The sequence below is a fragment of the Rissa tridactyla genome, chromosome 4, assembly GCF_028500815.1.
Source record: "Rissa tridactyla isolate bRisTri1 chromosome 4, bRisTri1.patW.cur.20221130, whole genome shotgun sequence".
Lineage (NCBI taxonomy): Eukaryota > Metazoa > Chordata > Aves > Charadriiformes > Laridae > Rissa > Rissa tridactyla.
The window spans coordinates 588,885-605,851 of NC_071469.1; the positions used below are offsets into that span (position 1 = coordinate 588,885).

Consider the following 16,967-nt stretch of genomic DNA (forward strand, 5'->3'; position numbering starts at 1 on the left):
GGGCCTCCCCGCTTGCTTTGGGGTCCTGTAGATCACGTGTTGCCAGACTAAGGTGTGATAACGCATGTCTGATATTTTTCCATCTTCTGGTTGAGGCAGTCAAGGCCAAGCTGCGTTTACTTTTCCGGAATCGGTATGAGCACATTTGGGGTTGCCACCTTCTGTCTAGGCACCGGATCAGGTGTACAGGCTCTTACCCACTTACAGATAGGAAATAAAGTGTTACTGCAAATCTCTTCCCTTGTTTGGACAGTAGGCTGAGCCGATGCCTGCGTTCTAGGACGGTGGCTCAGCCGACTCCTCTGCTGCCTGGGGGAGAAGATACGGCTCTCCATCGCTCTCCCGACAAGCTGCTGGCTGGTGTAAAGTAGACTCGGGTGCCCCCACACAGCCAGGGCTGAGATTTAGTGCAGGCGACTTGGGAAAAGTTCACATTAAGCAGGCTGTGAAAAGCCTTTTTTGAGCAGTGTTAGAACGATGCCACCTGTGGTGGTGGAGCACCCAGGAATGCCGTTCCTTTACCTGACTGCCTTCCTTCTGAATCCCAGCTCCCTGCCGTTGTTCTCCCACGTGATGGCGTTAGTGGCGTCATCTGGACTCTTCAGTGTCTGTCTTGTCTGTTGTGCGGCATGCTTGATAGATTTAGAGATCCGTGAGCATTTGGCTTTACTGGACAATCACAGGAGAAAAATAAGGTTGTCATGAGTTTCCTCATCCTTTTATGGACACTGGAGACAAGATACTCCACTGCAGAAATAACTGGTACACAAAGCACACCGTGTGTGTCCTCTGTGTTCAGAGTCCGTAAGGCGTAATCTCTCATTCCTTAAGTGATGAGTTTTGAAATTAAAAAAAAAAAGGGAATAATTTTTCCATACACTGTTGCAAAGCTGTAAACCTGAGCAGTGTATTTATGGAGTTCTCCTTTATTTAGATTTCTAAGGGGCATTACGTAGGTGGTGTCTGGTTCTGCTCAGTTTGGTGTGCCAGCATTCATTTTTGTAATGGTTTTTAGTCTGTTGTGCAACTGCTGTGGATATTGGAAAGACTTTTTTTTTCTCCCTTTGCATAGACTTTGATGATTCGAGACTGGTGGATGTGTATGATCATCAGTGTAATGTTTGAGTTCCTGGAGTACAGCCTGGAGCACCAGCTTCCGAACTTCAGTGAATGTTGGTGGGATCACGTACGTACCGCTCTGCTCGTGCTGTATCTGTCGCAATGGGAGGTTGTATTTTGAAGGGAGGGGGCAGGAGGTGGTGAGAACTAACTGACGCCGTGTGCGTGTGGCCACGGGGGGGTGTGTGTAACTGCTGCGGCTCAGGAGCAGCCGTGCTTCTCCCTCTTGAGTTTGTAATAGGTTTGTCATAATTTTGTGGGTTTTCAAACTGGGTAAATATTTGTTTTGGCTCATTTCGTACCAAAGGAAGTATCTGAAGCTTTACCTGATCACTTTCAAATATTTGGTGATGGTACAAACCGTACAATCTGAAATTCAGAGAAAAGTTAAAAACTTTGTGTGTAACGTTTCGGATGATGATTTTTCTGGCCTGTTAAAAAACGAAACAAAACAAACCAGGCTCAGTGCAATTTGTGTCCAGCTCTTCCTTCTGTGCAAACCTATCTTCGCTGTTTTCTGAAAACAGTAAATATTGCTGTGGTGAGAATTTCTGGTGTGGTTTATAAAAAGCTTTTAAAAGCTGAAAGTTTGGCCTTACTGAACAGCTGTATGGTCTCTGCAGGTGATAGTCTGTAACCGTTCTTCTTCGAACGGGCTGCTTGTCAGTATTTTTTCAAGCCAGAGGGACCACAGTGATCTAGTTTCTCTGTGGAAAAAACAAGATCTATAGCTTAAAATGGCACTCTTTTTTCTTTTTTCTTTTTTTTTTTTTTTAAATTTTCCTATGAAACGTAAATTGGTTACCAGAGCGATCAAAATTACCTACATTCAGGGCACACAGCTGCGGTTCTTTGGTTATTTTGGCTTATTTTATTCTTACAGTACAAGCTCTTTCCCAAGCTTGTAATGATTTGCTACATGGTTGTATTTATAAAAGTAAATGCATTATGTATAAAGACATCAAGCAAAGCTATTTTGACTTCAAAAAAACTTCTTATGAAGTTAACTCTGTGCCCGGCTCCTTTGAACGTGGAGGGCAGCCAGGAGCTGCATCTCCAGAATTAACGCTTGGCAGTAAGGCAGAGCATGGGGAGAAATCACCTCTTTGATTTCACATCTCGGGCCCGGAGACAAGTCCTTTCTGTGGGAGGCAGCCTGAAGCTTCGGGAGTATGTCAAGTGACGGGGCACAGTAAAATCCAGCCCATAGGAACAGGTTCAGAATTTTTGGGGTGTGTTTCTGAAGTTCTTGCGTAACAGCGTGGAGTTGAGCTGATAGCAGGTGGGAAGAGGGCTGTTGCGTGGCAGAGTGAATACAGCGAAAGAGACACTACAGCCATGGTCTGTTGGACGCTCCTGCTTTATCTGAGTGGGCTTGGGCCGCCAAGATTCCTTCTCCTGGGAGTTCTTGCACCCCCCTTCTGTGGGGATGTGCAGTCCTGGTGACAGAGTGTGTCCGTGTGCCTGTACCTGTAATAGTTCCCTCTTGCAGCCTTTAGTGCTTCCTCTCCAGCGTCACTGTGGTTTTTCTCCTTTCAGTGGATAATGGACGTGATCCTGTGTAATGGATTAGGAATTTACTGTGGGATGAAGACTCTGTCTTGGCTTTCTTTGAAGACATACAAATGGCAAGGGCTGTGGAACATTCCTACGTACAAGTAAGTTGGTGCAGAAGGTAACCCCACAAGCAGTTTGGGAACACCTTAAACATCTTGGCTGTTGAAGGGTTGCTCTGTTAGAGTTAATGTGAATTAAAGAGTTCGTGTGTGTTTAGATGATTCAAGTATCTAGTACCTTATTACCGCATGGAAGCTGCTTTATGAGATTTAACTTGCGAATGAAATTGTTGAAAATATACCTGTCTGTCATGAGCATCGCCCGATGTCTAGGAATGAGGGCATCTTGTGGAAATGGGCGTATTTACTGAAATTGGTAAGGGAGATGCAGGAATCCAAGTCAGGACCTTACTCTTTCATTCACAGCAGGGATCTCTTTGGTCCTTGTGCAAATAATGCATTGCCTAGTAATCAGAACTTCCTAGTAATTGGGACACTGAAACTTAAAATTTAATAAATCCCCTGTAGTCTTGTACCAGTAATGAGCTATCCTTTTCTGTAATGGGTCTTTGCTGAGCAAAGCAGAACTGAGGAACTGCTTACTACAATGGCTGTAGTATATTAAAGTTTAAAATGATAGTCCAAATAACAGGCTTCTCTTTAACTCAGCATGTTAATCTCATTAAGTAGTAATTTTAATGGAGTAAGTGGAGGTATTTTGCATATGTGAATTGGTGTCTCAAATGGAAGTGTTAGTTGATGTCTCTTATGTGCTGTTTCTTAATATTACAAGAATGTGTTCTGCTTTTTTTTCAGAGGTAAAATGAAGAGAATTGTCTTCCAGTTCACCCCGTATAGCTGGGTCAAATTTGAGTGGAAGCCAGCATCCAGCTTACGCAGATGGCTAGCAGTTTGCGGCATCATCTTTGTAGTAAGGAAACTTCTCTGGCTTTTCTTTTCTCTATTGTTTGATGTAATATTTTGTAGCGCTTAAGCAACTGTACCAACGGTAACTTAGGCTGGAACTCTGATGTGGTGGTGTTTCTGTAGTCGAGGCTGGAAGAGATCACTTGCGAATCCTGCAGGAAAGGTGTCTGTGTCCGTGTCTCTGGCACAGTTTACACATTCATTGCATAAATATTTGTTCCCTCTTGCTGAACAAGGTTGATTGGCAGTGCCAGCAATATAAACTACCATCCATGCGTAACGCAGCAAGTAACTGCTGCTACCAAAAGCATTGGCTTTGATGGAAGGGGCTTGTTTCTCTCAGCCATGATACGCATCACGTTACAGCTGTAACCGAAGCCTCAGGCTCCCATGTGTTAGCCTTGGGCAGCACGGCTCCTCAAGCGCACAGTTCTGCCTCATAATGTTTTTATACAGGCTTAAATAATTCAATTATCCTAGATTATTTTTTTCTTATGTTTCACTGAACACATAGCACGTGAGGATGTCAACAGTGTCCAGCTTGACCAGTTCAGGTGAGGTAGCTCCCCCATTCAGAGAAAAGCGAAAGCTGGCTTCCCCAGCAGTCGCAGCAAAGTGCCCGTCTGCCTGCCCCACCGAGCCATCCCAGCGGCTGGAGCTGTGTTACGGGAGGCACCGTCTTCAGCTCGCAGCTCCCATGCCACAGTCACAGGTTGCCCAGACACTGCTGGGGAGGGTAAACTTGGCAGTTTCAGTGGTTTTGCCCAACTCCTTCCTCTGGTCATCTGGGGGACTTTGGCGTTTGTGCCCTCTGTGGGGTGTCACTTGGCTCTGGTTTGAGCAACTCAAACTTACTTCAGTTCAGCAACTGTGAAGTTTAACTAAAAAACCCCTCATGACCCTGTAGTGAATCCAGAGACAATGGGCATTAGCCAGTTTCTGTGACTGCTGTGGGACAGGACACAACTGTTTTTCCAGGGTTGCTAGAACAGCATGCCTTTAAGCATCTTGAAATGCGGAATATGAAATCTGGTGGTGGTTTATTTTGGGGTCTGTCCGGCGAAGTTCCCCATTACGCTTTGCAGAGTGGGACACATCAGTCAGGTTGGCAGCCCCCCCCCTCACAGTACCATTGCGTGTTATGCTGCTGTCGGATCGCAGGGCCGGCTGTGCTTCAGGAACAGCGTGCTGTCTGCGAGGGAGCAAGCGGCGGGCAGCCGCACCAGCAGCCGGGGCCAGGCAGTCTGCAGACTCGGTCGCTTGAATGCAAGTTCACATCACCTCATTTCTGGTACATAAAACGTTTTCCAGGTTCACACAGCACCACAGGCTTGCTTGAGGTTCCCTTAGTTTACGGGAGAAGCAAAGTCGATGTGTCTGCGCAAATAAAATACCTGTTTCTCCAAATGGTTGCTGTGTGCGTGCTCCCGACTTTTTGCACCCTGGAGGATTTTGGGTGTTAGGTGCTGAGCAGATTTTGCAACTGAGAGACTCCATTGAATTTATACTAGTCTTCGGTATAATAATGTTTCTTTTGGCAAAGCCTAGCTTCAGCTGGCAGTTTATAAGCTCAGGTATTGGCTCACTCTTTTGGATTAAACAATGCTTAATGCCATTTGTTACCACTTCTTTTGAAGTGAGAAGCTTGTGTCTACTTGCTCACTTTATCCATTGCCAGGGCAGCTCACTCAAGAACATTTTGCTATAAACGTGTAAGCAATTCTCCTAAGTTGGCTTTGGCAGTGATGCTTGCATAATGGCGTAAAAAAACCAAAAATCAAAAAACAAAACCAAAAAAAAACCCCTGATGTACTGCTTGTGCCTCTTGTTATTTCGGGGTTCCCTCAGTCAGATTTTAAATGATAGTGAAAGGAGGAGTTGTTGCTTTTAGGATTTGTTATCAGTAGTTCTGCAAGTACTTTAAACTCCCGATAACCTTGTTCAGAATTCGAGGCAGCGCTTGTCCAGTTTTCTTTTGTGTTTGTTTAATACCTCTTCCAACGTGCAGAAAACATCTGAAAACCCAGCTGTTTTTGGTGATTATGGCAACTGATGATGGAGCGCTCAGTAATACTGAGTAGGTCCTTGTGGCATTAGAGAAATGGGGGAGGAACATGTCATGCAGGGAGAGAGAGGGAGATTCTAGGCTTCATTCAGTGAAGTCATAGAATCTTCATGGTTGGAAAGGACCTTTGAGATCATCGAGTCCAACCATACACACAAAAAACCCCCCCTGCAATCTCTGTCTTCTGAATGTAATTAAAATGTCCTTTTTCTCAGTTTTTATTGGCAGAGCTGAACACATTTTACTTGAAGTTTGTCCTTTGGATGCCACCAGAACACTACTTGGTCCTGTTACGACTTGTCTTTTTTGTCAATGTGGGAGGTGTGGCTATGAGGGAGATCTACGACTTCATGGACGACCCGTAAGCCAGTCCTCTTCTGTATATACCATGTCAAGCTGCACTTGCTTTGTTTTGAATTTGCTCCAGCGTGTTGGCATCCATCTCGGGGCAATAGTTCAGCTTGTTGGGGACAAAAAGACCTAATCCCAAAGCATCTGCTTTGTGTTCTTTTGTTTTGGAGGTAAAATGCTGGCTACATCTGGTTAGAGAACAGCTGTTGTTAAGGGCACTGTTTTTAACCTCGGTTTTTAATAAATGATCGCTCTTTTGAAAATGTAATGCGTAAACTGTGGGCAGAGGAGTACTGGACTCCACTTCCAGATTGGTAGCCAGGGACTACAGTCCTTAGACGTACCTTTTAAGGACAACAGGGCCCAAATGAAAAAAAAATGTGTTTCTTAAAGGCACTTCTTTTCTTGAGCTGTCTTCCAGCTGGTCCCCGGTCCTCCCGAGCTCTCGTGGCTCTTGCAGATCAGAGGACCCTTCAGAGCAAAGCGCGCTGGAGGTGGCGTGCACCCATACACAGCACTGCATGTACTTTCAGGCTGTTCCTCCTTAAGCATCATATTTGTCCTTGCTGCTTTTGTTTCTGTAGACCATGTAAGGCCTCAAAAGCTTTGTTCTCAAAATCACGTTTTCTTTTAAGCTTTATTAGTAATGTCACAAGTTGCCTGAGCCCACATCTTAAGTCTAAGACAACATCTGGCTTCAAGGGGTGTCCATTGTCTGTCACTGACCAACGCGAAAAGTGTCTGTGTTCAGAATTTAGGGTTCCAACATTCTGTGAAGATCAGTTTCCCTTGCAAGGCTTTGACTCCTAGAGCTGGGAAGAAGGGTCAACCCACATTGCTTAGTCGGATTTCAGGAATTCAGCAGTGGCAGGCTGCCCCTGCCTTTGGTGTTGGACCTGCTGGTTTGGGACGTGCCTCCAGCTCAAAGGTAAGAAGAGGTCTCTGCCTCTCACTGGTGAGCTCCTCTCCTTAGCACCATTCCCAATCTTCTGGTCCCTGTGTTTGGGTTGGAAAAACTCCTTTGCCCTCTGTTCAACCATGTGGCATAACATTGAAATTTAGGAGAATCATCAGTCACCGGCGCCTCATTGCTGATTCAGCTTGTTGCCATTCTTTCGATGATCTGGAGAAGTTCATCCAGCGAGCAGAGACTTTCATCCTGAACTGCATGTCTTCAGCATTGCTACCACCACCCGCTGCTGTGCTTCTCTTGCTGGGCAAGGTGACTGGTCCCCGCACTTCTGAGGTTCGTGGCTCTGCTTGATGCACCACAGAGCGGACCTCATCGGAGCGGTCCTGCAGAACGGCAGAACCTAGCGTCTGGTCTTACCTAATATCTTCTCTGCGGAGGTTTTTGCAACTGGACTTTGATTCCTCCATGCATTTCGGGTCATCTGAGCAGAGAGAATCTACCCCCATTTTATCAGCTCTATGTGGTGTATTTTCACTTGCATATCATTTTGAGCCAAGGAATCGGTTTGGATTCTTCCTGTTGTGTTGTAAGGAGAAGCTCCTGGGGAAAAGCGGGCTGCACCAGAGGCTCCCAGCTAACAGCACAGGAGAAGCCTTCCTGACCTCTTCCTTTTGGAAACTCGCTCAACTTTTTGATGGACAAAGGTTGGAATATTCCATTGACCTTCCTTCCTTGTCAGAAACATGGCGCATTGCCTTGTCTAGTAGTGACAGGTTTGTCTGAGATAAGCGACTAGATCTCTTTAGCCAACCTTGCAATATTTAGTCTGGAAAGTAGTGACGTTCAAATATGAAGACTCTCTTCTTCTCACTCAGGATTCTTTGTATCTGCAGACAGTTCCAGGGCTTTGCTTTCAGGAACTTGGTTGGAGGATGGTGACAATAAAGTATCTAGAATTGAAATAGTCCGAGAAGAAGAGGGGGGCGGTCTTGAAGCTTTCTCCAGCTCTTACATACCATGCTCCTGTTGTGGTCCACATGCTGCCTCGCAGTTCTTGAGGACTGGCTATGTGAAATGTTCCTGAGCAGAAATGTCTTGATGCAGACCTGTAGCATTTGACCTTGCTCTATCTTCCTGGTTTCTAGTCTTCAGGTCTCTTCCCAGGAGTCTGCAGTGGGGCCATGAATCTCATTCATCAAATAAAAGAAGGACTTTTCTGCAAAATCTTTCATGAGTAGAAGGGCAGGAAAGCAACTCTCTTCCTCAGCAGCATTAGGTTCTGCACAGCTCTTCTGTTAGGGTTACCTTTAATTCTTTGCTCAGTGTGCTGTCACGCTGGTGAGAGGAAACGGTGGCAGATCGGCAAAGCAGAAAGCTGACCTCGTCATCTGAACAGCTTGAGTTCACAGTGAGAGATTTGCTGTCTCTTTTTCTCTCTATCCATGTGTTAAGGCTCGTTTCTGCCCATTTAATCTGTCGCACCAGATGAACCACCTGGAGCAGTTTCTGAAGTCCTTTCATCTGAGGTGGTCCAGGCAGCATAGTTCTTGAAATGGAATGCACTCATCCCATCTGCATCAGCATAACCTACACTGGATTCACTGCATCATATTTTTTTTTTCCCCAGCGTATTTAGACAATTTTGTGTAGCTTGAACTTGTGCATTGGGGTCAAATATGACTCTCAGGCCTCATGTTCAATAAACTGTGTGCTTTGTGTGCCTGACTTGCAATGACTCCCCTGGATTCAGGAGAGGGAGGAGAAGCTGTTTGCTCTCCGTGCTTAGATCCCTTCCCAGATAGCAAGAATCCAAGGGCGTGCGGTGGAGCGGCTTTGTCTGAGCAACAGGAAAACACCTGCTAAAGGGAGGGTGCTCTCCCAGAGCCGCTGCTGGCCTCGGGTGAGAAGAGGGGAAGAGAAACTGGGACGAAATGCAGTCCCAGCTCCCTCTGCCCCAGCACCACCGGAGGTGCCCGGGGCCCGTTCTGAAGCGGGCACGTCCCTGCGGCGTGTTGGGCAGGCTTGTTTTTCTGCCTGGCAGAGGAAGGCATTAGCAGAGGAAATCCTAATCGGGGATTTGTAAGGTGGCTTCTGTTTCATCCCCTGCATGGTGAAACAGCCAAGAAAATACGGCTCAGCGAGCTCCCGTGCCTGCCGCATGTCACAGCGCTTGCTAAGCCGGTGCCACAGCCAGGCAGGGCTGTACCTCACCGCACTCACAGGCCAGCCTAGGGCTGCCCACCGCTGCAATGCCCCAGAAGTGCTGCAGAGGTCAGCTTAACATCTCCATCCCGCTCCCCAGCCCTCTCTGGGCTTCTTGTATCACTTTGCTCCCCATCTCCTCTGTCCTGCCCCAGTAGTTCTGCCCCTTCACACGGAATTCTTCCTGGATGCGTCTCGCTTCACCTCTTAGGCTGTGGAAGGAGTGGAATAAGGCAGTAAGGTGGACAAAAGAGGAAGGACCTGGTAGGAAAATGTGCTTCAGAATGCACTGTGGTTCGGTGAGAGGGCAAGGGCCTCTGCAGAATAGATGTTCCCTGTGATTAAAGCAGAGACCTAGAGAACAAAGGCAGGATAAGGAATAACAAGGCAAGAAGACGAGCCACCTTTAAATTTAGTTGGTGGCGCTTCTGTTTGCACGGTTTGTCTCGGGCATCTTCAGAGACTTAGTGTCAGTTAAGGTAGTAGGTTTAGGGCTAACAGGAAAGTGCACCAAAATGCCCCTTCGTGCATTTTTTGGGGTAGAAGTTACCATCCAAAGGCTGTTGAGAAAAGTTAATTGTGTGTGCTTGCTAGTGAAACGGTGATCGTGGTGGTTGAGGGTGTCGCTTTTCTCAAGTTCAGTCTTCCTTGATTCAAATCACTTGCGTTTGAGGAAATGTTTGATTAAATCATGCCTCTGGAGAAAAAAAAAAATACGTACAACTTCTAGTGGCTTTTTCTTTCCCCTGATGGGAATAAAACCCCATTTTAGACACAGAAGATGGGTGATGGAAGAGCAAACTTTAGCCTACCAAGTGTTGAGTAGCACATCCGCATGCCCCAGCGGTGCTGCGGCGGGCAGGATTTCAGTGCAGTCCAGTGCATAAAAAATGGGCTTGTTCTGTTGCCCAGACAGAACGCTGTTTGATTCTTGACGTCTGAGTCATCTGGTCTGTCAGGTCAGGAAGCTGTAAAAACATCAGGTCTGGAAAGGACGTGGCCAGACAAGGTCAAGAAGCGGGGGATCAAGCACTTACCCAGGTTTCTTGCAATAGGCGAGAAATGACCTGCGAGGGTAGTGAGGTTTCCTGCAAGGCAGCCTTGGAGGTGTTTCGGCTCTACGTGTTTCCCATGCAGGAACAGGTGACCCAAACGATGGTGTACTGCCAGTCTCTCCCTCTGAATAGGTGTCTTGATTCCACGGCAGTTTAATTTCTAGCACTGCTGATTGACGGGTCCGGAGCACTGCCGCTTCCCGTTGACTTGGCTGGTACAGTGTACAAACAAACCCCGGGGATTAGGTATTAATCCCGTGTTTGCCCCAAGGTTGTGTTGTCCTAGAAGTGAAACGCTGTCCTTGTGTCTTCCAGGATCTTGCCTGTTTCTTTTTAAGCTTTCTTCTTTTAAAATCCGTTTGGAGATCAATAGTGGCAGCTCATTGAATACCTTTTTGGGAAGGGAGTGAGTTTCAGAATGCAGTTATTTAGGGGTTAAATATATTTCCAGCTCTGTGGCTTGTCATTTGCAGAGGAAAGCTAGGAGTAGAGCTCCTATTTCTTACTGTACCCTGAACCTCAGCTGACCTCAAGCTGGTCAGATAACTGTTTTATGTGGACTTACCAATGCCCTGAAAATGGGGCTAGTTCCTTGCATCACGTGATGATGAAATTTAACTTTTCGTGTGTTTTCAGAGCCTCTGAGAGGAAACCTAAGTCGTCAGCCTGCATAGGCTTAGTACACGTGTAATCCAAACGAGACTTTTAGAACTTCAAAGCTGAATGAAAGTATTACCCCAGCTGTCTTCTTTTGAATATTTCTCTGAATGCTTAATTTTCTAGCAATAGCTTTGTTTTATCTGTGCCTTTATTTTGCAGGAAGTTCCATAAGAAGTTGGGTCAGCAGGCATGGCTGGTGGCTGCTATTACTGCCACGGAGTTTCTGATAGTCGTGAAGTACGATCCCTATACGCTCACGCTCTCTCTTCCTTTCTACATTACCCAGTGCTGGATCCTGGGAATCATACTCGTGCTCACCTGGACAGCCTGGCGCTTCTTCATCCGGTAAGCAGTGCTCCGTGTGCTGCGCTCGGCTCTGGCCCGGGTCTTACGGGGTGGGTTGTTCTGGACATCCATTCAACAGCGTGTCTTCAGGTGTACTTGGTGTCAGCCTTCGGTGCCCCCTGAAGGTGGATTACAGCTCTTCTGGATGGCTAGAGCCCCAGGGGTTTTGTGTAAGAATTGTTAAACAAACGGGGAGTTTTCTGTGCCTGATGCAGTTCTTCTTTCTGGATCCAGCCTCTGGTAGCTTTGGTCTTGGTGGGGCTGCTTGCGGTAGTGTTGCTGTAGAAGCAGGTGAACCATTAAGTGCCTGACTGCGCCTGGTCTTCCCGGATGAGGGAGATGGCAGAGGAGAGCAGCGTTTTCAGAGGAGGGCGGCGGTTTGGTTTTCCTGTGCTCTGGGTTAAACAAGACTAAGATGTTTTAGGGCTTCATCGCAAGAAGAATCTGCTGTGTGGCAATTGGCTGGGCTGTCCCAGTGTCAGGGACAAGTGAGGCAAGTTAAGGGTGTTTGGTTTGGGTGCTGCTCTCAGCAAGTCAGTGAAAGGCAGCTACATAGGCTGGAAGAACCACGCTAATCCATGGAGGAGACCCTCCGCAACAGCAGCGCGTGCTCCTGTTGTGTTATGCCCCTGACAGAGGTGGTGACAGCCAGGCTACTAGCAAGAAACACCTTTCAAGTCAATCAGTGCCATCAGCAACTTTAGAAGCTTACAGCCAAAAGGCTGAAGTGGGTTGTTATCCCAAGGGCACTTGCATCCAGAGCAGACTGGTCGTATTCTTTTTAGTGCATATTGAAGTTGTTCCTTGACGTCTCTGGCTCACGTCTGTGTGTTTTTTCTTTCTAGTGACATCACTCTGCGGTATAAGGAGATAAGGCGACAGAAGCAAGAACACAAATACGAAAAGGACAAATGCTTGAGCAATGGTGATGGACACTCGTCAATGCTGGAGGAACAAAATGGGAACAAACTAAGGGAGAGGAAACTTTGAGCAACAGACAAAGGGCTAAAAGGAACTTGTAGTGCTCAAGGTGGCCTGGTGGACAGTTTCAACCTTATCCTACCTAACGTGTAATTGTCATTGTTAGCTTTCCAGTGTGTGAAAATCCTCTCGGGGAAGAGATGTCCCTTTGGCGTACACACCCTTTCTCCTCATGTGCACCGGGGCAGGGTCGGAGAGAGTCTGTGCAGAGGGAAGTCAGAACCAACAGCGGTGCGACAAGGTGGGATCTCCGTTCCAGCGTGTTGTATGCCTTCCTTCAGAACAAGGGCTGGAGACAAGGGGCTCTAAAACAAAGCGCAAAGGGAATCTAGCTGATTATTTCCAGTAAACTGTGAGGTTTCGATGTCGACGTTTGGGCATTAGGAACACTTGTTTGGGAGTGTACAGGTACCAGACACAGGAAATGAATTCTTTTTTTTTTTTTTTCCTGCTGAACCTACCTTGAGCTGTGGAGTAAGACTGTTTAAAGTGTGTGGCCACCGATTAACAGGACTGCAGTGAGACAAACGTAGATAAACCGAAGCTTGTGAACAAGTTGCGTAACTTGCACAGAATGTATTACAGAACACTACTGTTACAGCCCCTCTAACGCGGGGGCTGCCGCCTTTCGCTAAACTGACTTCCGACATCCTGCAATAGCCTACAGTAGCTTTGTGTTGTGTCACAGCTCTAGGGAGACAGACAGCTTCTCCTTAGTTCCTTTCTCTTTTTTTTTTTTTTTCTTTTAATTTCTCTTTTAGTCTTGGTCATCTCTTAAATGTAAGGGAAGGCGAAATAAGAAAGGTCAGCCTGCCTTTCCTTCGCTTCGTGGAGTAAAATGTATTACAAGCAGAAAGCTGGGAGCTGCTCCATCAGTCTTAAGTTATTTGCCTTATTCTCAGCTCTTTTACGTCGCTTACCAAGAGCGGTTCGTTCTTGGTGTCTGCAGGATGGGACGCGTCCGGCTCTGCCCCGTTCCTCCCAAGGCAGCTCCCGACTGAGCGACCCCCGGAGCGGGGCTGGGAGCCGCGTTCTCTGTGCTCATGCACAAAACAGCTGTTACCGGCCCTGCCCAAACAGCAAACCCGGGCAAAGCGCGTGGTTCTCCCCCAGCACGGCGGAGGTCTGCCGGCCAGGCTAGACAGCGCTTTTACTGGTGACTCAGCAGCTAGCAAAAGAAATTGGAAACCTGGGCTGCGTTTTTTTATTTGTTTTCCAGGTCATTATTCCAAAATGTAAGTGCTGCACTAAGCATCAGTTGTGTAACCTCTGCTCTAAGCCTTTGCACGGGCATCAGAGGCACTGACGTAACCATGTCACTTTTTCAACACTGGGCTCTAATCTGGCTGTTAAAGGGTGTTTTTCAGGGAAGCGTGTATCTGAAAGAAAATGACATAAACGCCACCAGTAAAATTTCACCAGTGCAACCCCAAACTCTTTAACTGGCAGGAGACTTGCGGAGCTGCAGGCTAGCAGGCATCCACATTTTTGATCCGTCTTGGTCTTGTACATGAACGACAACCAAAATCTGCATTTCTCCCGTGTTTAAGGAGTGACCCAAATACTTCCCCCTGCTAAAGAATGGGCGTGTAGCAGTAGGGCAGTCTTAATCGATGCATTAATGGGGCGGTCTGGTTGCAGCTGAAGAGCTCAGCAGCGGAGGCGGAGTCGCTGTGCCGGGGCTGCCCCGTGGCTTGGCGTGCGGGGAGGAGGGTGACCGGCGGGAGAGCGTGTCCCTGGCGCTGTGCGTGGGCGCCCAACGGTGGTGTTTGCTGCGGCGGGGCGGTGAGGAGGCCAGGCTGTGTAATTAGATGTGATGAGTTTGTCAGTGGGCAGAGCGCTGAGCTGAGCAAGTATTTATTTCTGTGCCTGTCCACCCGGAGTCGTTCTGGTTCCATCTTTAGGCCAGCCTTGGGAGCTGTAGCTGTTGGGTCGCTCGTGCCCCTGTGCTGTGCTTGTGTCGTCCCCCCTGAGCCACGCTCAGGCCCGTCTGTCCCCGTGCTGTTGTGCGGATTAACACTGTGCCCCCCCCCCCGCCCCGATCCCTTGGCAATACGGCCCCCAGGTCTGCCCCACGGCTTGGGGGCAGCAGGTGCCCCCAGGGGGCATCGGCTCTGTCCCCCCCCAGCTCCCCTCCCCGCCAAAGACCCCCTCGGGTACATTTGGAAGAGCTGCTGAGGAATGGCAGTGCCCTGCTCGTTCTGGAGCTTGGACCTGCTACACAAAACACTGACTTGTTTGTCTGCGTCCGTCTGAACGGCTTTTATGGTTAGTCTGGGTAACTGAACCGGTGTAATAAAGCGATGTGTGCTGGTGTGTTCTTTGGTACAAGGTGTGCGTGCTCCTGGTTTATCTTTCGCTGCGTGGGGGAGGACAGGGGGGCTGAGGGGGCTTGGTCCGGGTCCCTGATGCGTTGGCACTGTCTGTGGTGGACGCTGGGCCTTAACGTCATGAACTTGTCCAGATTTTCAGAGAACCGGCTGTTACAAGCCCTTGGTGAACTGCCGTAATCTGGAAAGGCTCCTTACAGTGCATTTACCAGGGTGATCTCCCGCTGGGAGAGACCTGGGCTGTGCACAGCCCCCGGAGAAGGGCCCTCGGCCGTGCAGGTGGGCTCTCATCAGCGCAGTCCTCCCTGCTTTTAGGAGACCTTCTGCGATCAGCTCTCAGAAGTCCTGCAGAGCAGCCTCATGCAGAGAAGATGAAAGGACAGCTGATAAGCCTCACTTAAATAACGTTTAGGGTGGCACAGGAGGAGACCATCCCAGTGGAGATGAAAGAGGCGGCAGCCTCCCCCTTCTACACCCATCTGTATCTCACCGCGCGTTTCCTACCTTACCTTCCTTGGCAGAAAACGGGAACAAGATGATCTTCCTGCTGTGGGCCTGCCCTAATGTTTGTGGTGAGATTTACCAAAGTAAGTTGTTGGCTTTCAAAAGGAGAGATGCGGGGGGGGTGGGGGGGTCTGCTCGGCCGCCGCCGCTGTGACGGTGTTCTCGGAGTGGTTTCCCCCGGGGTTTGGAGATGGGCTGGCAGGGGGGACGCTGCCTTTGTGTACGTGGCTTTGGTGTCCCTCAAGCCCACTTGTGCGGATTAAGGCAGCATTTTAGGTGGCGGGGGGTGCCACCGTGGGTTCCAGGTACACCGTGCTGGAGGAATGTCAAGGGGGAGCGCTGCTCCAGAGCATCCTAAGGTAGTCAGCAATTGGCTTTGCTTAATTGCTGCAGAGAGGAGTGCCCGCTGCCCGGGCTCGCAGTGAGAGCCTGCTGGCTTGGGCAGGCAGAAACGGCTCCACGAGAGCAGCCTGCGGTCTCTAAAGCTCTGATTCTCCCCCATGTGGGGGTCCATCCTGCCCCCCGTCCTGCTGCCTGGGGTGCTGGGGAGGCAGCAAGAGCAGCCAGGGCTGCAGAGGGGCTTCTGGACCGCCTTTTTTGTTTCCTTGTGAATTTTTGGTCCTGTTGCTGGCCTTCAAGGGCCCGTATGATGCTCTTGCAATCATCGGCTTCTGACAAGTATCGTCAGGGAGCTTTTCCAGGAGTATTTTGACCAAGAATAAATAGCTTTTTCCTGCGCAGTGGGCTGGCTGAGTGTGCCCAGAAACAGGAGCCAGACGAGGTACCTCTGCTGCATCCCTGGGGTAAAAAACCCCACCAAAAACCTGGCCATGAACTGAACTGCTCCTGTGTTGGTCATTGGAAGGGTTTGTCTATCAGTCTGCATTGTCAAACCACTTACTTAATTATCCTCAGCGTTATCTAAGGTCCGACCTAAGCACAAGGTGGTAATGAGCTCGCACCGTCTGTTGGCAACATGAAACTGGTGTTTAACAGGTTAGTTGGTACCTGTGGGAGGCTGCATAAACCTTCAGGTGCCAAACTTGGGCCGTCGGAGGTTACCCAAACTCGGCCAGCCCAGCCCCATTGAAAGCAGCCCCGTGGGGTGGCAGCCGGAGTCTTGAGGTGGCCCCGGGAGGCTGCGGTGGCCAGGCAGAGGGACGGGCTGGCACGTCCCTCGGGGCACAATCAGCCTCTGCTGTGGGTGATGCTCCGGAGCTGGGGTGGAACCCGGGGGTCACTCTCTTTCCAGCCGCGTTTAACACCCCTAGAGGAGGGGCTGCGCTTGGGGAAAGCCCCGTCCTGGGGGGCGGGAAGCCCAGTGCCCTGGGAAGGGACCCTTGGCTGCCGGAGGAGGCTCCTCTCCCACCCCAGCAGCGGCTCTGGGTTACAGTCACCGCTTGGGCTGTTTTCTCCCTGAAAATTAATCTGCCAGGAAAATCGTGGGCCCGTCTCCTGGTGCTGGCCCTCCCCAGCAGGAGGAGAGGGGTGAGCTGGCCCTGCTGCGGGATGTGTGGATGTGTTTTCCTGGGAATTAGAGGTCCTCTGGAGCGTGCTGCTGCTCTGTGCCCGGCTGAGACCGCCTTTGCTTGGGGTGCGTGGGGTTTTTTTTTTTCCCCTCGCACAAAATTGCGATTATTCTGTTTTGTCCCCATTCAGGCAAAGCGAATCTCTTGCTGTTGGAATTCTCGGTGGCCTGGCCTCGGAGGAGGTGGCACCGGGGCCGGGTAAGAAAAGCAAAGCTCTCCCTCCCCCACGCGTGACAGCACCTGTGGGAGGCTTTGGCTGGTGCCCCCTGTCACAGAAGGCTCCTGCCGGCGGGCGCTGAGCTTTTTTTGCCGAAAGGGCTTTTTGGGCCAAGTCCCGTGTAAATGCCACTTGGCGCTTCGCGAAGGCGCTTCGCCTTCTGCTGTGCGCGGGGAGAGGAGACGGGATGGATCTTCCTCACCAAGAGGCAGA

General features: G+C 49.3%; 1 protein-coding gene across 3 annotated transcripts in view; it reads left to right on the top strand.

The window, feature by feature from the left end:
• Window positions 1–14,505, top strand: part of PTDSS2 (phosphatidylserine synthase 2) — a 41,801-nt gene extending 27,296 nt beyond the window's left edge. For 2 of the 3 annotated variants that reach the window (XM_054199837.1, XM_054199838.1), the window contains exons 7-12: window positions 1,073–1,186; window positions 2,659–2,777; window positions 3,492–3,606; window positions 5,883–6,028; window positions 11,008–11,193; window positions 12,039–14,505. In XM_054199837.1, coding sequence (XP_054055812.1) covers window positions 1,073–1,186; window positions 2,659–2,777; window positions 3,492–3,606; window positions 5,883–6,028; window positions 11,008–11,193; window positions 12,039–12,183 — 825 coding nt within the window. In that variant the 3' untranslated portion in view covers window positions 12,184–14,505. The remainder of the gene's footprint in view (window positions 1–1,072; window positions 1,187–2,658; window positions 2,778–3,491; window positions 3,607–5,882; window positions 6,029–11,007; window positions 11,194–12,038) is intronic. The other variant, XM_054199839.1, reaches the window with a different exon arrangement.
• Window positions 14,506–16,967: the final 2,462 nt, after the last annotated feature.